This window comes from Carcharodon carcharias, chromosome 7, assembly GCF_017639515.1.
Source record: "Carcharodon carcharias isolate sCarCar2 chromosome 7, sCarCar2.pri, whole genome shotgun sequence".
NCBI lineage: Eukaryota > Metazoa > Chordata > Chondrichthyes > Lamniformes > Lamnidae > Carcharodon > Carcharodon carcharias.
The window spans coordinates 7,526,212-7,554,067 of record NC_054473.1 but is presented as its reverse complement, the minus strand read 5'-3'; the positions used below and the strand labels follow the sequence as shown (position 1 = coordinate 7,554,067).

At 53.5% G+C, this 27,856-nt stretch overlaps 1 protein-coding gene across 1 annotated transcript in view; it reads left to right on the top strand.

The window, feature by feature from the left end:
* Positions 1-27,856, top strand: part of LOC121279736 — a 139,546-nt gene that overhangs the window by 60,393 nt on the left and 51,297 nt on the right. The window contains exons 24-27 of the mRNA XM_041190994.1: positions 1,122-1,177; positions 4,744-4,845; positions 6,547-6,574; positions 16,010-16,029. Coding sequence (XP_041046928.1) covers positions 1,122-1,177; positions 4,744-4,845; positions 6,547-6,574; positions 16,010-16,029 — 206 coding nt within the window. The remainder of the gene's footprint in view (positions 1-1,121; positions 1,178-4,743; positions 4,846-6,546; positions 6,575-16,009; positions 16,030-27,856) is intronic.

Sequence of the window (27,856 nt, the reverse complement as noted above, 5' to 3'; positions counted from 1 at the left end):
AAAAGACTCCCCTTAACAAGAGCAGGGGAGTTCTTCCTGTTCAGACATCAATATTTCCCTGCCACCAACCTCATCAAAAACATCTCATTGATTTTTTTTATATATTCGTTCATCAGATGTGGGTGTCACTGGCCAGGCCAACATTTATTGCCCATCCCTAATTGCCCTTGTGCAGAGGGCATTTTTTAGAGTCAACCATATTGTGTGGGTCTGGAGTGACATGCTTGCATTACAATTTGCAGATTGCTTACACATTTTCTACATTATCATGGTGACTAAAAGTGCACAGTTGGCTGTAAAAGTCTTTTGGATGTTCTGAGAATGTAAACACATTCACACATGCACATTGACATACGTATACAATCACATATTAACACATTCCTGCATTAAACATTGTGTGTTTCACAGGCCAGAGTATAGCAACCTTTATATTCAATTCATGCTGTACATCAAACACTCCCAGGTCAGGTGCAGCTCACGGTTAGATACAGAGTAAAGCTCCCTCTACACTGTCCCCATCAAACACTCCCAGGACAGGTACAGCACGGGGTTAGATACAGAGTAAAGCTCCCTCTACACTGTCCCCATCAAACACTCCCAGGACAGGTACAGCACGGGGTTAGATACAGAGTAAAGCTTCCTGCACACTGTCCCCATCAAACACTCCCAGGACAGGTACAGCATGGGGTTAGACACAGAGTAAAGCTTCCTCTACACTGTCCCCATCAAACACTCCCAGGACAGGTACAGCACGGGGTTAGATACAGAGTAAAACTCCCTCTACACTGCCCCCATCAAACACTCCCAGGACAGGTACAGCACGGGGTTAGATACAGAGTAAAACTCCCTCTACACTTTCCCCATCAAACACTCCCAGGACAGGTACAGCACGGGGTTAGATACAGAGTAAAGATGCCTCTACACTGTCCCCATCAAACACTCCCAGGACAGGTACAGCATGAGGTTTTTTTGTTGTGCTGATTGTGCTCTACATTAAAAAGGGAGTAAGGACATTTGAAGGAGGTGTTAGACCTGTCGTGCTGGACGTACATCCTGCATTGGAATCTCACTGGGTTTCACTCACCACTCTGACTCTGAGCTCTGATTTGTTTTCTCTCCAGCAGGTTTGAAACTTGATCGTTTTGCAATGCGACAGAAGAGAAAGGTCGTGAGAATGGTATATTTCAGCCTCGTGAGGGGGACTGTACTCATTGTCCTCGCCATCTTTACCTAACATCTGGCTAGAGGCAGGCACTTCCCTGTCGAAATTTGTCAGCCAATACTCAGTGCCTCTCACTGCCCATCTCTCTGCTGGAAACCATGGGTTCACACCCGCTTCATCCAGCCTCACACCCAGTGAATCACTGAGGGAGTGCTGCACTGTCAGAGGGTCACTACTGAGGGAGTGCTGCACTGTCCGAGGGTCAGTACTGAGGGGGTGCTGCACTGTCAGAGGGTCAGTACTGAGGGGGTGCTGCACTGTCCGAGGGTCAGTACTGAGGGGGTGCTGCACTGTCCGAGGGTCAGTACTGAGGGAGTGCTGCACTCTCAGAGGGTCAGTACTGAGGGAGTGCTGCACTGTCCGAGGGTCAGTACTGAGGGGGTGCTGCACTGTCCGAGGGTCAGTACTGAGGGGGTGCTGCACTGTCCGAGGGTCAGTACTGAGGGGGTGCTGCACTGTCCGAGGGTCAGTACTGAGGGGGTGCTGCACTGTCAGAGGGTCAGTACTGAGGGGGTGCTGCACTGTCAGAGTGTCAGTACTGAGGGAGTGCTGCATTGTCAGAGGGTCAGTACTGAGGGGGTGCTGCACTGTCGGAGGGTCAGTACTGAGGGAATGCTGCACTGTCAGAGGGTCAGTACTGTGGGAGTGCTGCACTGTCAGAGGGTCAGTACTGTGGGAGTGCTGCACTGTCAGAGGGTCAGTACTGAGGGAGTGCTGCACCGTCAGAGGGTCAGTACTGTGGGAGTGCTGCACTGTCAGAGGGTCAGTGCTGAGGGAGTGCTGCACTGTCAGAGGGTCAGTACTGAGGGAGTGCTGCACTGTCAGAGGGTCAGTACTGAGTGAGTGCTGCACTGTTGGAGGGACAGTCCTTCACCTTGAGCATTAAACTGAGGGCTCTTCCTGCCCTCTCAGGTGTTCACCATTGCCACTGTTTTGAAGAAGAGCAGGGGGGTTCTCCCAAGTGTCCTGGGGTAAAATACTTATACCCCAACCAAGATCACCAAAAAGATTATCTGGACATTGTCAAGCAGCTGTTTGTGGGATCTTGCTGTTCACAATTTGGCTGCTGCATTTCTTGTATTACAACGGTGACTACACTTCACAAGTACTTCATTGGCTGTGAACCACTTTGAGACATCCCGAGGATTCGCTAGGCACTATAGAAATGCAAGTTGCACTCTCTGTCCAACAAACTCGGATAGAAGTTTATTGGTCACTGGGACACAGGAGGGTCGTTACGTAGCCTGAGAGCTGCTGCCAAGTGGTTCTGCCGATGAAGGGACCTCTGGGAGTGTATTCATCCACTGTGGACCTGAACTCCCACAGCTGGGATCTTCGATTTAGACAATCCCAACCACAACAATGAAATGGAAAGAAAGTCAGGAGAGGGGAATATGGAAAACAAACTTGCTGAAGATGTCAAAGCTAACAAAAAATGACTTTTTAGGAATGTGCGAAGCGGCAAGGAGTGGTCAAGGAAAATTTTTTTGTTCATTGCTGGGATGTGGGCCTCGCTGGCTGGACCAGCATTTATTGCCCATCCCCAATTGCCCTTGAAAAGATGGTGGTGAGCTGCCTTCTTGAACCGCTGCAATCCCTGTGGGATCTGCAGGAGACTATAATGCATATGAAGACAATGACAGAGTGGTGGAAAAGGACTCAGTGTCAGTGATACAAGAGAATATAAAAACCAGGGAGGAACTTAATGGATTTAATATAAGTTTTAAAAAAAGATAGGCAATGGAGAAAATAACAGGACTTAAGATAGACAAATTATCCAGGGCTTGATGGGATTCTCACTAGAGCGTTAAATAAAATTGGTCAGGAAATTGCAGTGATCAGTTTCTAAAGTTCTCTCCCTTTATGCTTGCTTTGCTTTGTTTTTTTTGTTTTGTACATGTCTAAATTTACAAAGGGTGCAGCATGGTGGGTAAGCCAGGAGAGTGTTGGGATAGTCCATCTAGAGGCACCGAAGACATGGGGAAGGTTTCAGCAGATGAACTGAGACAGGGATGAAGTCAGGTGATGTTACGGAAGAGGAAATAGGCGGTGTTAGTGATGGAGCGGATGTGTGGTCAAAAGTTCATTTCCGGGTCAGATATGACACCGAGGTTGCGAACAGCCTGGTGCATCCTCAGACAGCTACCAGGGAGAGGGATGGAGTCGGTGACTAAGGAATGAAGTTTGCACTGGAGACCGAAGATAATGGCCTCTGTCTTCCCAATATTTTAATGGAGGAAATTTCTGCTCATCCAGTGTTGGATGTGAGACATGGAGCCTGGTCAATCAGGGACCATGGAAGCTTGAAAGAGGTGCTGATGAGGTAGAGCTAGTGCAGTGGAACCCCATAATTGTGTCTGCTGAGGGATAGTGTGTTCATGTGAAGTATGGTGGAGGCTCACTACTGTGCAGATGCAAGCACTCCTCTAGGTGGGGAGGATTGTGCTCCCAAGTTTCCCATCACCGAGTCTAATCCTGTGGAAATGGACTTGGTGTCCATGTGTCAGTGACCACATGGGTGAGCAAATAATTAGTGTTGCTCAGCACCCAGCAAAGCTTAAATCAGGGGGAGAAAGATAATTTTTACAAATAAAATAAGCTTACACAATTAGGTTTACAATTTTTTTTTTCAAATGGAGGGTACTCATCTCTTCCTTCTGTTCAATGCTGCTGGCACACACTCCTGATGGAGTGCCAACTCATCTGCCAATGTGGCAGACAGAGCACTTCCTAGATGCCATTTTGGGTCCTTTTAGAACCCAACTGTCATCTGACAGGAGGGATATGGAGGGAGCACAGGAGGTGGTGTTGAGGTAGGAGAGCAGCCATGATCTTGTTGAGCGGTGGGGCAGGGTTGTGGAGCTGAATGGCCCCCTCTGGACCCTCTTGTGTTCTCTGGAGGAATGGGTGTTGTCCGGCCCAGTTTTCAGGTGGAGGAGCGGAGTTTTTGGTAAATTCTCCCCCAAGAACATTTTTTTTTCATTTCTATCTATTTTGTTCTCTCTGTGCTGCAGTTCAAAGGAGCATCGCTCCTCCGGTAACAGCTGCTTTAGAGGTGCAAGCTCCCACCAAGACTGTCATCCCACACCCCGGGGATTCAACTTAACCCTCCCCTCTCCACCCTCCTACCCAGTGAGAGGAGGTGCAGTCTCTATTTGGGATTCCCAACGAGGTAGGAGGGGTAGGTCTCAAATTTGTACCTCCCAATGTTGACCATTGAATGCAGAAAGAGCAGATGAGCAACTTGATTGGGGGGCAGCCAATTACCTTCTCCTTCACCACCACCAGCAACCCCCCCACCACCCCCCCCCCCCACCCACCACCATCCCTGCCGTACCCTTGCCCTACTTCTGCTACCTCCTGAATCGCGGCCGTCCAATGGAGAGGGGGAGAAAATGAACAGGGTTGTTTGTGTGTGCGGCGGGTGGGGGGAGGGTTGGGTGATGGGTCATAGGAAAGAAAATTACTGAGTTGCAATAGAATGGAAAGGTTCAGCATTTTTATTCTCGCCTATTGTTCAGCAGGGAATAATTGAGCAGCCGATCATCCTGGATATTTATGAGAACAAGGATATTCTCCATAGGAGGCGGAGAAGGAAACAGAGAAAAGGCTCGAATGGGAAGGTAAAATTCCCCTGGTTCACCAAGGTAATGTGAGAACAGTGGGAGAGTCACAGCCCCTGGGTGGGTGGGGGGGTGGGGGGTGGTCATGGCTCCAGTGTAAGTGTTTGTCCCGTCGTCTCAGTCACTGAGCCAAGAGCATGGTTACGATATTACATAAGAACATGTGAATTAGGAGCAGGAGTAGGCCACCCAGCCCCTCGAGCTTGCTCCGCCATCACCCACGATTCTTGCTGAGCTATGTTGGTTAAACTTTGACCTTACCTCATGTGGGCCTCACTGTTCCCATTGTATAATCATAGACAAAGCCATCTCTGATCAATCCCCTGTATCACTCCATCCACACCCACCTTCCTCACCCCAACGCTACCTCCTTTTACATTCATCCCTGGAAAAATCTCTCTCCCGCTTTCAAAAATTCCACAAGTGCTATCATTTAGCTCTCTGTTTGCCACAAAATTTCTGCAGCTACCAATCTGCTCAACCTCAACCTCATCTCCATCTTCATCTTCAATGCCCTAGACTCCATTAAAACTATTACTCTCCCTCCCTCTGACCATCCCCCCTATATGTTTGAATCAAGCTTTCGCCCCTGCCACAGGATTGAAACAGCTCTTATTAAAATCATAAATGACATTCTTTTTAATGGTGACAAAGAGAAGCTGCTCCTCCTTATCCCTCTCTACAGCTTTTCATGTGCTTAATCCTCCTCCAACAGCATTCACCATCCAGCTGGCTGGGACCTGCTCCCACCTGGTTCCATTCTTATCACTCTCATTATAGCCAGACAATCCCCATCAATGACTTCTCTTCCTGCTCCTGCCTCTGGTCACCCCCGAGGATCTATCCTTGGCCACTCCCCACCTCCCCCATCCTATTTCTCATCCACGCGCTGTCCCTCGGTGACATCATCATCAGAAAACACAGTGTTGGTTTGCACATGTACGCTGGCAATACCCAGTTCTGCCTCACGACTACCATGTCTAAATTCTCAGACTGCTTATCTGACATCCAGTACTGGATGAGCAGAAATTTCCTCCAACTAAATATCGGGAAGACTGAAGCTATGGTTTTCTATCCCTGCTCCAAACGCTGTTCCCTACCCTTCCCTCTTCCTGGCAACTCCCTGAGGCTGAACCAGACTGCTTGCAACCCTGGTGCCATACTTGAACCTGTACCGGGCCCCCAAACACATATCTGCACCATCACTGAGACCCGCCTATTTCCATCTCCATAACATTGCCCCACTCACCCCTCCCCAGCCTCAGCTTATCGGCTGCTGAAACCTTCTCAATTTTAAAATCCTCACCCTTGTTTTCAGGCCTCTCCACAGACACATCCCCTCCCTCATAACCTCCTCCAGTCCTATAACTCTCCAAGATCTGTGCACCCCTTTAATCCTGGCCTCTCGAACATCCTCAATTTTAACCGCTCCACCATTGTGGCAGTGCCTTCAACTGCTTAGGCCCCAAGCTCTGGAATTCCCTCGCTTAACCTCCCTGACTCACTACACCCTCTCCTCCTTCAAAGGGGGACCTTAAAACCTCTGAGCAAGCTCCTGATTATCTCCTTATGTGGCATCCATGTTAAAATGCTCCTCCAAACTGTCTCAGGGTGTTTTCTCTACCTGATAGTTGCAATAGAAATGCATCGTGTTTTATTCTGTACAGTAGACTGACTGAATGAATTCCGTTCACTCCTCAGAAATCTAGGAAAACATTGCCAGAGTCAGGTGAGTTCAGTAACACTACTATCCTCTATTTGGACGTGTGAGACAGAGTGGAGCAATGGAGTTTTCATCCCTGGGATGGTGGGTACATGTCCAGGTCAGGGTGAAAGGGTGAAGATCAAGCTGAAATGTGTTTGAGAACATGCAGGCGAAGCTGGGAATGGTTTCTCCTTTCCTGCAAACTTGGCAGCTGTCATTTAGGTAAACAATGGATGCATAAAATGGGGTTGGGTTAAATCCCACTGATGGGACAATGTAAAGAGAGCTTTACTCTGTATCTAACCCTGTGCTGTACCTGTCCTGGGAGTGTTTGATGGGGACAGTGTAGAGCGAGCTTTACTCTGTATCTAACCCCGTGCTGTACCTGTCCTGGGAGTGTTTGATGGGGACAGTGTAAAGGGAGGTTTACTCTGTATCTAACCCTGTGCTGTACCTGTCCTGGGAATGTTTGATGGGGACAGTGTAGAGGGGGCTTTACTCTGTATCTAACCCCATGCTGTACCTGTCCTGGGAGTGTTTGATGGGTACAATGTAGAGGAAGCTTTACTCTGTATCTAACCCTATGCTGTACCTGTCCTGGGAATGTTTGATGGGGACAGTGTAGAGGGAGCTTTACTCTGTATCTAACCCCGTGCTGTACCTGTCCTGGGAGTGTTTGATGGGGACAGTGTAGAGGGGGCTTTACTCTGTATCTAACCCCGTGCTGTACCTGTCCTGGGAGTGTTTGATGGGGACAGTGTAGAGGGAACTTTACTCTGTATCTAACCCCGTGCTGTACCTGTCCTGGGAGTGTTTGATGGGGTCAGTGTAGAGGGAGCTTTACTCTGTATCTAACCCCGTGCTGTACCTGTCCTGGGAGTGTTTGATGGGGACAGTGTAGAGGGAGCTTTACTCTGTATCTAACCCCGTGCTGTACCTGTCCTGGGAGTGTTTGATGGGGACAGTGTAGAGGGTGCTTTACTCTGTATCTAACCCCGTGCTGTACCTGTCCTGGGAGTGTTTGATGGGGACAGTGTAGAGGGAGGTTTACTCTGTATCTAACCCCGTGCTGTACCTGTCCTGGGAGTGTTTGATGGGGACAGTGTAAAGGGAGGTTTACTCTGTATCTAACCCTGTGCTGTACCTGTCCTGGGAATGTTTGATGGGGACAGTGTAGAGGGAGTTTTACTCTTTATCTAACCCCGTGCTGTACCTGTCCTGGGAGTGTTTGATGGGGACAGTGTAGAGGGAGTTTTACTCTGTATCTAACCCCGTGCTGTACCTGTCCTGGGAGTGTTTGATGGGGACAGTGTAGAGGGAGCTTTACTCTGTATCTAACCCCGTGCTGTATCTGTCCTGGGAGTGTTTGATGGGGACAGTGTAGAGGGAGCTTTACTCTGTATCTAACCCCGTGCTGTACCTGTCCTGGGAGTGTTTGATGGAGACAGTGTAGAGGGAGATTTACTCTGTATCTAACCCAGTGCTGTACCTGTCCTGGGAGTGTTTGATGGGGACGGAGTAGAGGGAGCTTTACTCTATGATTTATTTCCAGGGTTTTTTGCTTGTAACTGTGTCTAGAAGATTAATCTTTAATTCTTAGAGACTAAGGCAAATTCTTCGAGCAAATGCAGACCCTAGTGTGAACGTTACAGGGTGGAATTAAAGGTTCTTCTGTAGAGCACCAGGGCTGAGTGGAATGGAAATCAATCACAGTGTGTTGGGCGAGTTGCAATGTGTTATTAGATAGCAAAATATAGAACATACAGCACAGAAAATGGCCATTCAGCCCAACCAATCTGTGCCAGCCTCTACGCTCCACCCAAGCCAAAATAGTGCCATGGGATCTTTTACTACAACTGATTGGGTGGATGGGGCCTAAGATGAACATGACATCCAAAAGATAACTCCTGTGACAGTGCCTTACTCCCTCAGTACTGAACTGGGGATTTCAGTCTGGGTATGGGTCTCAAGCATCTGGGATGGGCCATGAACCTCAAACTTTGTGATTGAGAATGGATGATACTCAGTGAGTCATGGCTAACATTCTGCATTCCTCACTTTGCATAAAAACCCTGTCACTTCTATGAAATTTATCAATTTCTGAGCTTTTTAGTTAAAAGTTTCTTCCTCTTGAACCTGTTTCTGCTCATACTGGAGTCGAATACTGTTTGGTCCCAAGAGGGTGATTAGCAAACCTAAATCTCAATCCTCAACGAACGTTGCTTCAATGTGAATACAAGGAACTCAGGGAATGGCTGAAGATTGACTCAGTCCCCCCCCCCCTCACCTCAAACTCCTCCTCCCACTGGAAGAATTGCCCCCGATTTGTACTAAGTGTGGTAGCGGGCGGCTAAATGATGTTTCACCCGCCGGCCGCCATGGTGGGTTTTCACGCAGTATCGTCCCAAACCTGCCCCATTATTTATGCATTCCCGGGAAACACGCGTTTCCATGGTGGGCGGACTCTCATTTGTCCGCCCGCTATCACCTCGTCAGTTCATCAGGTCGGGCGACATATTTAAAGTCCAGCCTCGCGCACGCATCTCAGCGCTTCCAGCCCAGGACCACTGCAGGGAAGATGTCCACAAAAGGCAAAAAGACTGCAGCCCCCGGGTTTAGCGACGCCTCACTGGAACACCTTTTGGATGCAGTGGAGTCTCGCTGGGATGTCCTGTACCTCCGCTCTGGCTGTAGGATGGGCAGCAGTGTGATCAGCCAGGCTCGGGAGGCGGTGACAGTGGTGGTCAGCGCCAACACCCTTCAAAAGAGGACAGCCACCCAGTGCTGCAAGAGGATGAATGATCTCCTCTGTTCCGCCGGGGTAAGTCACTCTTCTCATCACTCTCAACTCACACACTCACAAACCCACCTCACATCCACAGGGCCCTAACTCACTGCCGGTTTAATGGACATCACCATTCACTCTCTCACACTCACTGACATTGTCCTCATCCTGTCCATGGGACCACTCACCACCCACACAGGCCAGGTATACTTATCATCTGGCCTGTCTGGCATCCTGCTTACACTCTCTCCATCTCTATTCATGCAGGACAAGCTCACACACAACAAGAGGGAGAGGTCACAGACCGGTGGAGGAATGCCTGAAATCAAGGTCTTCACGGACTTTGAAAACAGAGCCATCCAGCTGGCTGGCGATGACTGGGACCGGTCCTGTGCTTACGATGAGGTTGGCGCTGCTCTACCAAGTGAGGATCCAGCAGTGCAACATTCATCAGACAGCCATGCTGTGAGTGATGTGTCCTCTTTCACAGGCCACTGCCAGGCACTAATTATCTCCCCTTGCTTCCACAGGCACATCTACCAAACAGCCGACAGAGTCCATGACCCAGGGCCTCCAATCAAGCCCCGAAGAAACATCTGAAGATGAATCTGGAGGCACCCTCCCTGAAGTCCCGTCACAGCCTCACCCACACCCTCCACCAGCGCAGAGACACACACCTCAGTGGGACCTAGCTTTAGAGTAGCCTCAGGATCACAATCTGGTGAGCACATCGCACAGTCTGATCCACAGCAGGTGGAGGCAGGGACTTCCCAGGTCCCTAGCACTCGGAGGACGGCTGGAGGCCAGAACGTTGCTGAGTCCCAGTCAGATGATGAGCCTCTGGACTCGGTCATGTCACCGTTGCTGGAGCTGCAAAGGCAAACTCGGGAACATCAGGAAGGGATGTCTGCTGCACTCCTCAGGTTGCAAGGTATGATGGAGGAGTCTGTCCACCTTCACTCTGAGGTGATAGTGGCTGCATGCCAATGCACTGAGGTCAACACTGGCAGGATGGTGGCTGTTATGGAGACCTTGGTCCAGGACATCACTTCGGCACTGCTGCGCAGACTGAACATCGCTAAGTCCATAGTTGGCCTCCAACAGTGTGTACATAAGGTGGGTGCTGGGCAGCTCGATCTCACTCCAACTACCTCTTCACCTCAAGGAGTCATCCTGGGGTCCTCGAGCACCCACAGGGAGGAGGATCAGCAGGTGTACCCTCCAGGGCCATCCACCCAGGTGTCTCTGGGAGTGTCCAGCCCATCCAAACCCCCTCTTCCTGTGACCTCAGCAGCTCCAGCTCCACAGGCCGAGGAGGGTGTCACTGCCGCACAGCAGGACCCCGAAAACAGGCCGGAGCCCTCCAGGTCTCAGCCCTCCAGAGGACGCCCACCAAGGTCATCACAGACAGGGGGTCACAGTCAGCAGGCTGCCCCCACCTCCACTGTGGATGTCCGGGGAGCACCAAGACCTAGCGGCAGGGTTAGGAAGGTTAAGGAGAATTAATTGCACAGCCTGGGCTGTTCAATAGTGAACATTATGTACACGTCATTGTACATAATGTTCACTATGTCAATAAACTCCCAAGAATGTCTCCCTGCCTGTGGCTCCTTGTTCTGATGAGCAGTGTTCCTGTCACTCAGATGTGAAACCTTTCTGCACAAGATAAAGGCAGGTGTCTCAGTCCAGGGCCTCTTCCCTGTGTCTGTGCAGCCTTCAGACCAAAGTGATGGTCCAGCCTCACACTCCCTGGACACATTACTGATGCCTGCACCTCGGTGGTGCTGGTCAATGCTGCCAGAATGTAGTGGGCAGGTGTCACAGAGTTCCATCATTCCCTCTGTGTGCTCTCAGCAGCTTTAAGGTGGGGCTGGCCCCCATCTCTTCAGCATCTGTGACCAGTGACTCTGTGCTCCTGAAGGGCTCAGGTACTGAAGATGGACAAAGGATCAGAAGCTTCTAAAGTTTCACGGCTGTGTCTCTGAGATGACCCTGATCACAGAGCACAAGCGAGCTGCCCTCAGCCAGACAGGAGTCAGACATTCTCAGAGGCTGTGTGAAGATTTATGGAGCATCCTCACTGCACATTGTCATCCTCCTCCTGCAACTGAGTGACTATTAGGGCCTCCACTGAGTCTCCATGACAGGAGCATTCTCACAGAGGGTATGTGCACTGCCGTAAGCCAGACTGGAGTCAAACATTCACAGATGCAACGTGAGGATCTATGGGGTCTCCTCAGGAGGGGTGAAAAGCTCTGGAGCATCTGGCACTTTGATGTCTCTGTGTTGCTTGAGTGGTCAGGTTATCTGGAGGCCCAACTCCAATCACATCAACGTGGCTGAACCTGAACTGTCTCAGTTGCAGGGGAATGGTCACTTTATACAGGTTACCCTAATGTGTGGCCATATCCCTCGCCCACCCTAACCCCCACCCCCAATACTTGTGCCCTATATTCAGCGGCAGGGCTGACTAACCCCCTCCCCACAATTCTCCTGAACAGCAGGGCTGCCCTTGGCCCCCCCCCCCGCCCCGCTAAAGCCCCTCGAGCTTGGAGTCCAATAGGTGACCCTGGCGAGCTCTGCACATCGTTGCTCTGGGCCCATCTTCAGGTTCCCCTCAAAGTGCAGCCCACCAAGTGCAGGTCTCTTACATGTGAGACATGTCGGCGTGGACAGACGATCGAGTGGGACGGGGGGGTGGGAGTGGGGGTGGGGGAGGGGGTGGGGGGAGGGGCTGATTCCAGTGGGACGGGGGTGGAGGTGGGGGTGGGGGGAGGGGATGATTCCAGTGGGATAGGTGTGGTGGGGGTGGGGGTGGGGGAGGGGATGATTCCCGCAGGACGGGTGTGGTGGGGGTGGGGGAGGGGATGATTCCAGTGGGATAGGTGTGGTGGGGGTGGGGGTGGGGGAGGGGATGATTCCCACGGGACGGGGATGGGGTTGGGGGTTGGGTAGGGGGGTGGGGGGAGGGGATGATTCCAGTGGGATGGGGGTGGTGGGGGTGGTGGGGGTGGGGGTGGGGGAGGGGATGATTCCCACGGGACGGGGATGGGGTTGGGGGTTGGGTAGGGGGGTGGGGGGAGGGGATGATTCCAGTGGGATGGGGGTGGTGGGGGTGGTGGGGGTGGGGGGTGGGGGGAGGGGATGAATCCAGTGGGACGGAGGTGCTGGGGGTGGGGGGTGGGATGATTCCAGTGAGACGGGGGTGGGGGTGGGGGAGGGGATGATTCCCACGGGACGGGGATGGGGGTGGGTGTTGGGTAGGGGGGTGGGGGGAGGGGATGATTCCAGTGAGACGGGGGTGGGGGTGGGGGAGGGGATGATTCCCACGGGACGGGGATGGGGGTGGGTGTTGGGTAGGGGGGTGGGGGGAGGGGATGATTCCAGTGAGACGGGGGTGGGGTGGGGGGAGGGGATGATTCCAGTGAGACGGGGGTGGGGTGGGGGGAGGGGATGATTCCAGTGAGACGGGGGTGGGGTGGGGGTGGGGGGGTGGGGGGAGGGGATGATTCCAGTGGGACAGAGGTGCTGGGGGTGGGGGTGGGATGATTCCAGTGAGATGGGGGTGGGGTGGGGGGAGGGGATGATTCCAGTGAGACGGGGGTGGGGGTGGGGGAGGGGATGATTCCAGTGAGACGGGGGTGGGGTGGGGGGAGGGGATGATTCCAGTGAGACGGGGGTGGGGGTGGGGGTGGGGGGTGGGGGAGGGGATGATTCCCGCGGGACGGGGGTGGGGTGGGGGGAGGGGATGATTCCAGTGAGACGGGGGTGGGGGTGGAGTGTTGGGGTGGGGGTGGGGGTGGTGGGGGGGGAGGGGATGATTCCAGCGGGCAGGCCTGACACTGACACGCTGATGTATTACAGTGAGGTTCCCGATGTCCGATGGTGGGAGATGCAGCCACCATCAGTGAGCTGAGCGGACGATCCCGAACTGGTTTCAAGCCATCATGAAACCAATGGCACCATATTTTCTGCTTACGCCACCAAACATGCCTTATGTCAGCAGGCACTGGAAAACCCAGCCACTGTTTCGATCACAGCAATAGAGCTGCAAAACAAGGTGACAATGGCCGGATAATCTGTTTTACAGTAACTTGGCGGATAAATACTGGCCAGGACATCAGGGGGAACAGTCCTGCCCTTCTGGCCATAGGATCTTTTACACCCACAGGGAGGTTTAATGTTTCATCCGAAAGGTAGCACCTTTCACAGCGCAGCACTCCTTCAGTACTGGCACCAGCAGAGTGTCAGCCTGGGTTATGGACTGGGATGGATGCACAGGGTAGAGGGTGGACCTTATACTGAAAATCCAGCTTTGCCTAGCTATGAGTGTGTGGTTTCACTGGGAAGGAGATGCCTTGAACAGCTTCAATCTGAGTTGACAGATGCTCAGAGGGGCGAGGTTGACTGATGAGTATCTCCTGTGCTGGAGCGTAGTTGGATAAATACTTGAAGGGAAAGAATTTGCAGGAAAAAGCAGCGGGAAATGGGACGAATTGGATAGTTCTATCAAAGAGCCAACGCAGGCAAGATGGGCTGAATGGTCTGCTTCTGTGCTGCAAGGTCTGATGATTCCATTAGTGTTCATTGACTCTGGAACGTTCAGCATTATCTGCAATGCTCAGTCACCATAAAGCTGACCAGGAATTTGTTCTTTTTCTCTCTGTTAATATAGAAACAAAGAGTTCAAATTTACACATGGATGATAAATATCTTCGCTCGGTAAGAATCCAGGGGGTGTCATTGTGAGGAATCATAAAGAGAAAGAGTGAGAAGAGGGAAGAAAATTACTTTAATATTAGCACCGTCATGTCACAGTGTAAAGGCACCTTTACTCTGTATCTAACCACGTGCTGTACTTGTCCTGGGAGTGTTTGATGGGGACAGTGTAGAGGGAACTTTACTCTGTATCTAACCCCGTGCTGTACCTGTCCTGGGAGTGTTTGATGGGGACAGTGTAGAGGGAGCTTTACTCTGTAACCTCGTGCTGTACCTGTCCTGGGAGTGTTTGATGGGGACGATGTGGTGGGAGCTTTACTCTGTATCTAACCCCGTGCTGTACCTGTCCTGGGAGTGTTTGATGGGGACAGTGTAGAGGGAGATTTACTCTGTATCTAACCCCGTGCTGTATCTGTCCTGGGAGTGTTTGATGGGGACAGTGTAGAGGGAGCTTTACTCTGTATCTAACCCCGTGCTGTACCTGTCCTGGGAGTGTTTGATGGGGACGGTGTAGAGAGAGCTTTACTCTGTATCTAACCCCGTGCTGTACCTGTCCTGGGAGTGTGTGATGGGGACAGTGTAGATGGAGATTTACTCTGTACCTAACCCCGTGCTGTACCTGTCCTGGGAGTGTTTGATGGGGACAGTGTAGAGGGAGATTTACTCTGTACCTAACCCCGTGCTGTACCTGTCCTGGGAGTGTTTGATGGGGACAGTGTAGAGGGAGATTTACTCTGTATCTAACCCCGTGCTGTACCTGTCCTGGGAGTGTTTGATGGGGACAGTGTAGATGGAGATTTACTCTGTACCTAACCCCGTGCTGTACCTGTCCTGGGAGTGTTTGATGGGGGCAGTGTAGAGGGAGTTTTACTCTGTATCTAACCCCGTGCTGTACCTGTCCTGGGAGTGTTTGATGGGGACAGTGTAGAGGGAGTTTTACTCTGTATCTAACCCCGTGCTGTACCTGTCCTGGGAGTGTTTGCTGGGGACAGTGTAGAGGCATCTTTACTCTGTATCTAACCCCGTGCTGTACCTGTCCTGGGAGTGTTTGATGGGGACAGTGTAGAGGGAGCTTTACTCTGTATCTAACCCCGTGCTGTACCTGTCCTGGGAGTGTTTGATGGGGACAGTGTAGAGGGAGCTTTACTCTGTATCTAACCCCGTGCTGTACCTGTCCTGGGAGTGTTCGATGGGGATGGTGTAGAGGGAGTTTTACTCTGTATCTAACCCCGTGCTGTACCTGTCCTGGGAGTGTTCGATGGGGACAGTGTAGGGGGACCTTTACTCTGTATCTAACCCTGTGCTGTACCTGTCCTGGGAGTGTTTGATGTGGACAGTGTAGAGGGAGCTTTACTCTGTATCTAACCCCGTGCTGTACCTGTCCTGGGAGTGTTTGATGTGGACAGTGTAGAGGGAGCTTTACTCTGTATCTAACCCCGTGCTGTACCTGTCCTGGGAGTGTTTGATGGGGACAGTGTAGAGGGAGCTTTACTCTGTATCTAACCCCGTGCTGTACCTGTCCTGGGAGTGTTTGATGGGGCAGTGTAGAGGGAGCTTCACTCTGTATCTAACCCTGTGCTGTACCTGTCCTGGGAGTGTTTGATGGGGACAGTGTAGAGGGAGACTTTACTCTGTATCTAACACCGTGCTGTACCTGTCCTGGGAGTGTTTCGATGGGGACAGTGTAGGGGAGCTTTACTCTGTATCTAACCCTGTGCTGTACCTGTCCTGGGAGTGTTTGATGTGGACAGTGTAGAGGGAGCTTTACTCTGTATCTAACCCCGTGCTGTACCTGTCCTGGGAGTGTTTGATGGGACCTTTAATGGAAATGCTCTATTCTTGAGCACTGACATCCTTCCCATTGACTGGTATGAAGTGCTGTTGGGACAGAGTAATAGTTTTGAGCACCTGCTGCTTTTTGTGCCCTGTGTAAATATTCCTCTTCCTTTCTACAGGAACGGAGAGGACAACAGATGTGAGTGTGTTTTACAGCAATGAGTCATGCTGCATGAGTCAGGACTCTGAAAAAAGAATTATTTTGCATTTATGTAACTTCTTTTACACCTGAGATTCCCTTCCCCAGCCACTTTCCAAATGTTTTCAGCCACTGAAGTACTTTGCGAAAAGTAGTCACTGTTGTAACGTAGGAAACCCGGCAGCCATTCTGCGCACAGCAAGATCCCACAAACAGCAACGTGTTAATGAGCAGATAATCTGATTTTTATGATGTTGATTTAGGGATCAATATCAATCCTGGACACAGGGGAGAACTCCCCCTTGCTCCTCTTCAACATAGCGCCATGGGATCTTTTGCATCCACCCCGAGCAGCCAGACAGTTTAACATCCCACTCAAAAGCCGGCAGCTCCCACAATTTCTCTCTCTCCTCCGCTGATACTTTGTGAGGTTTGCTGGCTGGACATCCTCACAGTACCTCCCCAGGTCAGCGAATTGCTGAAGGGCACCTGTAAAATCACTGGCCGTTCCAGCACAGAAACAGGTCATTCAGCCCATCGAACTCTGCCAATTTGCTGCATGAACCACCCCATCCAATATCACTCTGTCAGCACTAAGGGATTGCTGCACTGTCAGAGGGTCAGTACTGAGGGAGTGCTGCACTGTCAGAGGGTCAGTACTGAGGGAGTGCTGCACTGTCAGAGGGTCAGTACTGAGGAAGCGCCGCACTGGTGGAGGGTCAGTACTGAGGGAGTGCTGCACTGTCAGAGCGTCAAGTACTGAGGGAGTGCTGCACTGTCAGAGGGTCATTACTGAGGGAGAGCTGCACTGTCAGAGGGTCCATACTGAGGGAGTGCTGCACTGTCAGAGGGTCAATAATGAGGGAGTGCTGCACTGTGAGAGAGTCAGTAATGAGGGAGTGCTGCACTGTCAGAGGGTCAATACTGAGGGAGTGCTGCACTGTGAGAGGGTCAATACTGAGGGCGTGCTGCACTGTCAGAGGGTCAGTACTGAGGGAGTGCTGCACTGTCAGAGGGTCAGTACTGAGGGAGTGCTGCACTGTCAGAGGGTCAGTACTGAGGGAGCGCTGCACTGTCAGAGGGTCAGTACTGAGGGAGTGCTGCACTGTCAGAGGGTCAGTACTGAGGGAGTGCTGCACTGTCAGAGGGTTAACACTGAGGGACTGCTGCACTGTCAGAGGGTCAGTACTGAGGGAGTGCTGCACTGTCAGAGGGTCAGTACTGAGAGAGTGCCGCACTGTCAGAGGGTCAGTACTCAGGGAGTGCGGCACTGTCAGAGGGTCAATACTGAGGGAGTGCTGCACTGTCAGAGGGTCAGTACTGAGGGAGTGCTGCACTGTCGGGGGGTCAGTACTGAGGTAGTGCTGCACTTTCGGAGGGTCAGACTGAGGTAGTGCTGCACTGTCAGTGGGTCAGTACTGATGGAGCGCTGCACTGTCAGAGGGTCAGTACTGAGGGAGTGCTGCACTGTCAGAGGGTCAGTAATAAGCGAGTGCTGCACTGTCAGAGGGTCAGTACTGAGGGAGTGCTGCACTGTCAGAGGGTCAGTAGTATGGGAGTGCTGCACTGTCAGAGGGTCAGTACTGAGGGAGCGCTGCACTGTCAGAGGGTCAGTACTGAGGGAGCACTGTACTGTCAGAGGGTCAGTACTGAGGGAGTACTGCATTTTCAGAGGGTCACTGCTGAGGGAGTGCTGCACTGTCAGAGGGTCAGTAATAAGGGAGTGCTGCACTGTCAGAGGGTTAGTACTGAGGAAGTGCCGCACTGTCAGAGGGTCAGTACTGAGGGAGTGCGGCACTGTCAGAGGGTCAAAACTGAGGGAGTGCTGCACTGTCAGAGAGTCAGTACTGAGGGAGTGCCGCACTGCCAGAGGGTCAGTACTGAGGGAGTGCTGCACTGTCAGGGGGTCAGTACTGAGGGAGTGCTGCACTGTCAGAGGGTCAGTACTGAGGGAGTGCTGCATTGTCAGAGGGTCAGTAATAAGGGAGTGCTGCACTGTCAGAGGGTCAGTACTGAGGGAGTGCTGCACTGTCAGAGGGTCAGTAATAAGGGAGTGCTGCACTGTCAGAGGTTCAGTACTGAGAGGGTGCTGCACTGTCAGAGCGTCAGTACTGAGGGAGTGCCGCAATGTCAGTGGGTCAGTACTGAGGGAGTGCGGCACTTTCAGAGGGTGAATACTGAGGGAGTGCTGCACTGTCAGAGGGTCAGTACTGAGGGAGTGCCGCACTATCAGAGCGTCAGTACTGAGGGAGTGCCGCAATGTCAGTGGGTCAGTACTGAGGGAGTGCGGCACTTTCAGAGGGTGAATACTGAGGGAGTGCTGCACTGTCAGAGGGTCAGTACTGAGGGAGTGCCGCACTGTCAGAGTGTCAGTACTGAGGGAGTGCTGCACTGTCAGACAGTCAGTACTGAGCGGGTGCTGCACTGTCAGAGGGTCAGTACTGAGGGAGTGCGGCACTGTCAGAGGGTCACTACTGAGGGAGTGCTGCACTGTCAGAGAGTCAGTACTGAGGGAGTGCCGCACTGTCAGAGTGTCAGTACTGAGGGAGTGCTGCACTGTCAGAGGGTCAATACTGAGGGCGTGCTGCACTGTCAGAGGGTCAGTAATGAGGGAGTGCTGCACTGTCAGGGGGTCAGTACTGAGGGAGTGCTGCACTGTCAGACGGTCAGTACTGAGGGAGCGCTGCACTGTGGGAAGGTCAGTACTGAGGGATTGCTGCACTGTCGGAGGGTCAATACTGAGGGAGTGCTGCACGGTCAGAGGGTCAGTACTGAGGGAACGCTGCACTGTCAGAAGGTCAGTACTTGGGGAGTGCTGCACTGTCAGAGGGTCAGTACTGAGGGAGTGCTGCACTGTCAGAGGGTCAATACTGAGGGAGCGCTGCACTGCCAGAGGGTCAGTACTGAGGGAGTGCTCCACTGTCAGAGGGTCATTACTGAGGGAGCGCTGCACTGCCTGAGGGTCAGAACTGAGGGAGTGCTGCACTGGCTGAGGGTCTGTACTGAGGGAGTGCTGCACTGTCAGAGGGTCAGTACTGAGGGAGTGCTGCACTGTCAGAGGGTCAGTACTGAGGGAGTGCTGCACTGTCAGAGGGTCAGTACTGAGGGAGTGCTGCACTGTCAGAGGGTCAGTAATAAGGGAGTGCCGCACTGTCAGAGGTTCAGTACTGAGGGAGTGCTGCACTGTCAGAGGGTCAGTACTGAGGGAGTGCCGCACTTTCAGAGGGTGAATACTGAGGGAGTGCTGCACTGTCAGAGGGTCAGTAATAAGGGAGTGCTGCACTGTCAGAGGGTCAGTACTGAGGGAGTGCTGCACTGTCAGAGGGTCAGTAATATGGGAGTGCTGCACTGTCAGAGGGTCAGTAATGAGGGAGTGCGGCACTGTCAGAGGGTCAATACTGAGGGAGTGCTGCACTGTCAGAGAGTCAGTACTGAGGGAGTGCCGCACTGTCAGAGTGTCAGTACTGAGGGAGTGCTGCACTGTCAGAGAGTCAGCACTGAAGGAGTGCTGCACTGTCAGTGGGTCAGTACTGAGGGAGTGCTGCACTGTCAGAGGTTCAATACTGAGGGCGTGCTGCACTGTCAGAGGGTCAGTAATGAGGGAGTGCTGCACTGTCAGGGGGTCAGTACTGAGGGAGTGCTGCACTGTCAGACGGTCAGTACTGAGGGAGCGCTGCACTGTGGGAAGGTCAGTACTGAGGGAGTGTTGCATAGTAAGAGAGTCAGTACTGAGGGAGTGCTGCACTGTGGGAGGGTCAGTACTGAGGGATTGCTGCACTGTCGGAGGGTCAATACTGAGGGAGTGCTGCACTGTCAGAGGGTCAGTACTGAGGGAGCGCTGCACTGTGGGAAGGTCAGTACTGAGGGAGTGTTGCATAGTAAGAGAGTCAGTACTGAGGGAGTGCTGCACTGTGGGAGGGTCAGTACTGAGGGAGTTCTGCACTGTCAGAGGGTCAGTACTGAGGGAACGCTGCACTGTCAGAAGGTCAGTACTTGGGGAGTCCTGCACTGTCAGAGGGTCAGTACTGAGGGAGTGCTGCACTGTCAGAGGGTCAATACTGAGGGATCGCTGCACTGCCAGAGGGTCAGTACTGAAAGAGTGCTGTACTGGCGGAGGGTCTGTACTGAGGGAGTGCTGCACTGTCAGTGGGTCAGTACTGAGGGAGTGCTGCACTGTCAGAGGGTCAGTACTGAGGGAGCGCTGCACTGCCAGAGGGTCAGTACTGAGGGAGTGCTGCACTGTCAGAGGGTCAGTACTGAGGGAGTGCTGCACTGTCAGAGGGTCAGTACTGAGGGAGTGCTGCACTGTCAGAGGGTCAGTAATAAGGGAGTGCTGCACTTTCAGAGGGTCAGTACTGAGGGAGTGCTGCACTGTCAGAGGGTCAGTAATAAGGGAGTGCTGCACTGTCAGAGGTTCAGTACTGAGGGAGTGCTGCACTGTCAGAGGGTCAGTACTGAGGGATTGCCGCACTTTCAGAGGGTGAATACTGAGGGAGTGCTGCACTGTCAGAGGGTCAGTACTGAGGGAGTGCTGCACTGGCGGAGGGTCTGTACTGAGGGTGTGCTGCACTGTCAGAGGGTCAGTACTGATGGAGTGCTGCACTGTCAGAGGGTCAGTACTGAGGGAGTGCTGCACTGTCAGAGGGTCAATACTGAGGGAGTGCTGCACTGTCAGAGAGTCAGTACTGAGGGAGTGTCGCACTGTCAGAGTGTCAGTAATGAGGGAGTTCTGCACTGTCAGAGAGTCAGTACTGAAGGAGTGCTGCACTGTCAGAGGGTCAGTACTGAGGGAGTGCTGCACTGTCAGAGGGTCAATACTGAGGGCGTGCTGCACTGTCAGAGGGTCAGTAATGAGGGAGTGCTGCACTGTCAGGGGGTCAATACTGAGGGAGTGCTGCACTGTCAGACGGTCAGTACTGAGGGAGCGCTGCACTGTGGGAAGGTCAGTACTGAGGGAGTGTTGCATAGTAAGAGAGTCAGTACTGAGGGAGTGCTGCACTGTGGGAGGGTCAGTACTGAGGGATTGCTGCACTGTCGGAGGGTCAATACTGAGGGAGTGCTGCACTGTCAGAGGGTCAGTACTGAGGGAGCGCTGCACTGTGTAGGTCCGTACTGAGGGAGAGTTGCATAGTAAGAGAGTCAGTACTGAGGGAGTGCTGCACTGTGGGAGGGTCAGTACTGAGGGATTGCTGCACTGTCGGAGGGTCAATACTGAGGGAGTGCTGCACTGTCAGAGGGTCAGTACTGAGGGAACGCTGCACTGTCAGAAGGTCAGTACTTGGGGAGCGCTGCACTGTCAGAGGGTCAGTACTGAGGGAGTGCTGCACTGTCAGAGGGTCAATACTGAGGGAGCGCTGCACTGCCAGAGGGTCAGTACTGAGGGTGTGCTGCACTGGCCGAGGGTCTGTACTGAGGGTGTGCTGCACTGTCAGAGGTTCAGTACTGAGGGAGTGCTGCACTGTCAGAGGGTCAGTACTGAGGGAGCGCTGCACTGCCAGAGGGTCAGTACTGAGGGAGTGCTGCACTGGCGGAGGGTCTGTACTGAGTGTGTGCTGCACTGTCAGAGGGTCAGTATTGAGGGAGTGCTGCACTGTCAGAGGGTCAGTTCTGAGGGAGCGCTGCACTGCCAGAGGGTCAGTACTGAGGGAGTGCTGCACTGGCGGAGGGTCTGTACTGAGGGAGTGCTGCACTGTCAGGGGGTCAGTACTGAGGGAGTGCTGCACTGTCAGAGGGTCAGTACTGAGGGAGTGCTGCACTGTCAGAGGGTCAGTACTGAGGGAGTGCTGCACTGTCAGAGGGTCAGTACTGAGGGAGTGCTGCACTGTCAGAGGGTCAGTACTGAGGGAGTGCTGCACTGTCAGAAGGTCAGTACTTGGGGAGTGCTGCACTGTCAGAGGGTCAGTACTGAGGGAGTGCTGCACTGTCAGGGGGTCAGTACTGAGGGAGTGCTGCACTGTCAGAGGGTCAGTACTGAGGGAGTGCTGCACTGTCAGAGGGTCAGTAATAAGGGAGTGCTGCACTGTCAGAGGGTCAGTACTGAGGGAGTGCTGCACTGTCAGAGGGTCAGTAGTATGGGAGTGCTGCACTGTCAGAGGGTCAGTACTGAGGGAGCGCTGCACTGTCAGAGGGTCAGTACTGAGGGAGCACTGTACTGTCAGAGGGTCAGTACTGAGGGAGTACTGCATTTTCAGAGGGTCACTGCTGAGGGAGTGCTGCACTGTCAGAGGGTCAGTAATAAGGGAGTGCTGCACTGTCAGAGGGTTAGTACTGAGGAAGTGCCGCACTGTCAGAGGGTCAGTACTGAGGGAGTGCGGCACTGTCAGAGGGTCAAAACTGAGGGAGTGCTGCACTGTCAGAGAGTCAGTACTGAGGGAGTGCCGCACTGCCAGAGGGTCAGTACTGAGGGAGTGCTGCACTGTCAGGGGGTCAGTACTGAGGGAGTGCTGCACTGTCAGAGGGTCAGTACTGAGGGAGTGCTGCATTGTCAGAGGGTCAGTAATAAGGGAGTGCTGCACTGTCAGAGGGTCAGTACTGAGGGAGTGCTGCACTGTCAGAGGGTCAGTAGTATGGGAGTGCTGCACTGTCAGAGAGTCAGTACTGAGGGAGTGCCGCACTGCCAGAGGGTCAGTACTGAGGGAGTGCTGCACTGTCAGAGAGTCAGTACTGAGGGAGTGCCGCACTGTCAGAGGGTCAGTACTGAGCGAGTTCTGCACTGTCAGAGAGTCAGTACTGAAGGAGTGCTGCACTGTCAGAGGGTCAGTACTGAGGGAGTGCTGCACTGTCAGAGGGTCAGTAATAAGGGAGTGCTGCACTGTCAGAGGGTCAGTACTGAGGGAGCGCTGCACTGTCAGAGGGTCAGTACTGAGGGAGCACTGTACTGTCAGAGGGTCAGTACTGAGGGACTGCTGCACTGTCAGAGGGTCAGTACTGAGGGAGTGCTGCACTGTCAGAGGGTCAGTACTGAGGGAGTGCTGCACTGTCAGAAGGTCAGTAATAAGGGAGTGCTGCACTTTCAGAGGGTCAGTACTGAGGGAGTGCTGCACTGTCAGAGGGTCAGTAATAAGGGAGTGCTGCACTGTCAGAGGTTCAGTACTGAGGGAGTGCTGCACTGTCAGAGGTTCAGTACTGAGGGAGTGCCGCACTGTCAGAGTGTCAGTACTGAGGGAGTGCTGCACTGTCAGACAGTCAGTACTGAGGGAGTGCTGCACTGTCAGAGGGTCAGTACTGAGGGAGTGCGGCACTGTCAGAGGGTCAATACTGAGGGCGTGCTGCACTGTCAGAGAGTCAGTACTGAGGGAGTGCCGCACTGTCAGAGTGTCAGTACTGAGGGAGTGCTGCACTGTCAGAGAGTCAGTACTGAAGGAGTGCTGCATTGTCAGAGGGTCAGTACTGAGGGAGTGCTGCACTGTCAGAGGGTCAATACTGAGGGCGTGCTGCACTGTCAGAGGGTCAGTAATGAGGGAGTGCTGCACTGTCAGGGGGTCAGTACTGAGGGAGTGCTGCACTGTCAGACGGTCAGTACTGAGGGAGCGCTGCACTGTGGGAAGGTCAGTACTGAGGGAGTGTTGCATAGTAAGAGAGTCAGTACTGAGGGAGTGCTGCACTGTGGGAGGGTCAGTACTGAGGGATTGCTGCACTGTCGGAGGGTCAATACTGAGCGAGTTCTGCACTGTCAGAGAGTCAGTACTGAAGGAGTGCTGCACTGTCAGAGGGTCAGTACTGAGGGAATGCGGCACTGTCAGAGGGTCAATACTGAGGGAGTGCTGCACTGTCAGAGGGTCAGTACTGATGGAGTGCTGCATTGTCAGAGGGTCAGTACTGAGGGAGTGCTGCACTGTCAGAGGGTCAGTACTGACGGAGTGCTGCACTGTCAGAGGGTCGGTACTGAGGGAGTGCTGCATTGTCAGAGGGTCAGTACTGAGGGGGTGCTGCACTGTCAGAGGGTCAGTACTGAGGGAGTGCTGCACTGTCAGAGGGTCAATACTGAGGGAGTGCTGCACTGTCAGAGGGTCAGTAATAAGGGAGTGCTGCACTGTCAGAGGGTCAGTACTGAGGGAGTGCTGCACTGTCAGAGGGTCAGTAATAAGGGAGTGCTGCACTGTCAGAGGGTCAGTACTGAGGGAGCGCTGCACTGTCAGAGGGTCAGTACTGAGGGAGCACTGTACTGTCAGACGGTCAGTACTGAGGGAGTGCTGCACTGTCAGAGCGTCAGTACTGAGGGAGTGCTGCACTGTCAGAGGGTCAGTACTGAGGGAGTGCTGCACTGTCAGAGGGTCAGTAATAAGGGAGTGCTGCACTTTCAGAGGGTCAGTACTGAGGGAGTGCTGCACTGTCAGAGGGTCAGTAATAAGGGAGTGCTGCACTGTCAGAGGTTCAGTACTGAGAGGGTGCTGCACTGTCAGAGCGTCAGTACTGAGGGAGTGCGGCACTTTCAGAGGGTGAATACTGAGGGAGTGCTGCACTGTCAGAGGGTCAGTACTGAGGGAGTGCCGCACTGTCAGAGTGTCAGTACTGAGGGAGTGCTGCACTGTCAGACAGTCAGTACTGAGGGAGTGCGCACTGTCAGAGGGTCAGTACTGAGGGAGTGCGGCACTGTCAGAGGGTCAATACTGAGGGAGTGCTGCACTGTCAGAGGAGTCAGTACTGAGGGAGTGCCGCACTGTCAGAGTGTCAGTACTGAGGGAGTGCTGCACTGTCAGAGGGTCAATACTGAGGGCGTGCTGCACTGTCAGAGGGTCAGTAATGAGGGAGTGCTGCACTGTCAGGGGGTCAGTACTGAGGGAGTGCTGCACTGTCAGACGGTCAGTACTGAGGGAGTGCTGCAGTGACAGACTGTCAGTACTGAGGGAGTGTTGCACTGTAAGAGAGTCACTTCTTTGGGAGTGCAGCACTGTCGGAGGGTCAGTACTGAGGGATTGCTGCACTGTCGGAGGGTCAAGACTGAGGGAGTGCTGCACTGTCAGAGGGTCAGTACTGAGGGAGCGCTGCACTGTGGGAAGGTCAGTACTGAGGGAGTGTTGCATAGTAAGAGAGTCAGTACTGAGGGAGTGCTGCACTGTGGGAGGGTCAGTACTGAGGGAATGCTGCACTGTCAGAAGGTCAGTACTGTGGGCATGCTGCACTGTCAGAGGGTCAGTACTGAGGGAGTGCTGCACTGTCAGAGGGTCAGTACTGAGGGAGCGCTGCACTGCCAGAGGGTCAGTACTGAGGGAGCGCTGCACTGTCAGAGGGTCAGTACTGAGGGAGCACTGTACTGTCAGAGGGTCAGTACTGAGGGAGTGCTGCACTGTCAGAGGGTCAGTACTGAGGGCAGTGCTGCACTTTCAGAGGGTCAGTACTGAGGGAGTGCTGCACTGTCAGAGGGTCAGTACTGAGGGAGTGCTGCACTGTCAGAGGGTCAGTACTGAGGGAGTGCTGCACTGTCAGAGGGTCAGTACTGAGGGAGTGCTGCACTGTCAGAGGGTCAGTACTAGGGGAGTGCTGCACTGTCAGAGGGTCAGTACTGAGGGAGTGCTGCACTGTCAGAGGGTCAGTACTGAGGGAGTGCTGCACTGTCAGAGGGTCAGTACTGAGGGAGTGCTGCACTGTCAGAGGGTCAGTACTGAGGGAGTGCTGCACTGTCAGAGGGTCAGTACTGAGGGATGCTGCACTGTCAGAGGGTCAGTACTGAGGGAGTGCTGCACTGTCAGAGGGTCAGTACTGAGGGAGTGCTGCACTGTCAGAGGGTCAGTACTGAGGGAGTGCTGCACTGTCAGAGGGTCAGTACTGAGGGAGTGCTGCACTGTCAGAGGGTCAGTACTGAGGGAGTGCTGCACTGTCAGAGGGTCAGTACTGAGGGAGTGCTGCACTGTCAGAGGGTCAGTACTGAGGGAGTGCTGCACTGTCAGAGGGTCAGTACTGAGGGAGTGCTGCACTGTCAGAGGGTCAGTACTGAGGGAGTGCTGCACTGTCAGAGGGTCAGTACTGAGGGAGTGCTGCACTGTCAGAGGGTCAGTACTGAGGAGAGTGCTGCACTGTCAGAGGGTCAGTACTGAGGGAGTGCTGCACTGTCAGAGGGTCAGTACTGAGGGAGTGCTGCACTGTCAGAGGGTCAGTACTGAGGGAGTGCTGCACTGTCAGAGGGTCAGTACTGAGGGAGTGCTGCACTGTCAGAGGGTCAGTACTGAGGGAGTGCTGCACTGTCAGAGGGTCAGTACTGAGGGAGTGCTGCACTGTCAGAGGGTCAGTACTGAGGGAGTGCTGCACTGTCAGAGAGTCAGTACTGAGGGAGTGCTGCACTGTCAGAGGTCAGTACTGAGGGAGTGCTGCACTGTCAGAGGGTCAGTACTGAGGGAGTGCTGCACTGTCAGAGGGTCAGTACTGAGGGAGTGCTGCACTGTCAGAGGGTCAGTACTGAGGGAGTGCTGCACTGTCAGAGGGTCAGTACTGAGGGAGCACAGCACTGTCAGAGGGTCAGTACTGAGGGAGTGCTGCACTGTCAGAGAGTCAGTACTGAGGGAGTGCTGCACTGTCAGAGGGTCAGTACTGAGGGATTGCTGCACTGTCGGAGGGTCAGTACTGAGGGAGTGCTGCACTGTCAGAGGGTCAGTACTGAGGGAGTGCTGCACTGTCAGAGGGTCAGTACTGAGGGGGAGTGCTGCACTGTCAGAGGGTCAGTACTGAGGGAGTGCTGCACTGTCAGAGGGTCAGTACTGAGGAGTGCTGCACTGTCAGAGGGTCAGTACTGAGGGAGTGCTGCACTGTCAGAGGGTCAGTACTGAGGGAGTGCTGCACTGTCAGAGGGTCAGTACTGAGGGAGTGCTGCACTGTCAGAGGGTCAGTACTGAGGGAGTGCTGCACTGTCAGAGGGTCAGTACTGAGGGAGTGCTGCACTGTCAGAGGGTCAGTACTGAGGGAGTGCTGCACTGTCAGAGGGTCAGTACTGAGGGAGTGCTGCACTGTCAGAGGGTCAGTACTGAGGGAGTGCTGCACTGTCAGAGGGTCAGTACTGAGGGAGTGCTGCACTGTCAGAGGGTCAGTACAGTACTGAGGGAGTGCTGCACTGTCAGAGGGTCAGTACTGAGGGAGCTGCACTGTCAGAGGGTCAGTACTGAGGGAGTGCTGCACTGTCAGAGGGTCAGTACTGAGGGAGTGCTGCACTGTCAGAGGGTCAGTACTGAGGGAGTGCTGCACTGTCAGAGGGTCAGTACTGAGGGAGTGCTGCACTGTCAGAGGGTCAGTACTGAGGGAGTGCTGCACTGTCAGAGGGTCAGTACTGAGGGAGTGCTGCACTGTCAGAGGGTCAGTACTGAGGGAGTGCTGCACTGTCAGAGGGTCAGTACTGAGGGAGTGCTGCACTGTCAGAGGGTCAGTACTGAGGGAGTGCTGCACTGTCAGAGGGTCAGTACTGAGGGAGTGCTGCACTGTCAGAGGGTCAGTACTGAGGGAGTGCTGCACTGTCAGAGGGTCAGTACTGAGGGAGTGCTGCACTGTCAGAGGGTCAGTACTGAGGGAGTGCTGCACTCTCAGAGGGTCAGTACTGAGGAAGTGCTGCAAAGTCAGAGGTCAGTACTGAGTGAGTGCTGCACTGTCAGAGGGTCAGTACTGAGGGAGTGCTGCACTGTCAGAGGGTCAGTACTGAGGGAGTGCTGCACTGTCAGAGGGTCAGTACTGAGGGAGTGCTGCACTGTCAGGGGGTCAGTACTGAGGGAGTGCTGCACTGTCAGAGGGTCAGTACTGAGGGAGTGCTGCACTGTCAGAGGGTCAGTACTGAGGGAGTGCTGCACTGTCAGAGGGTCAGTACTGAGGGAGTGCTGCACTGTCAGAGGGTCAGTACTGAGGGAGTGCT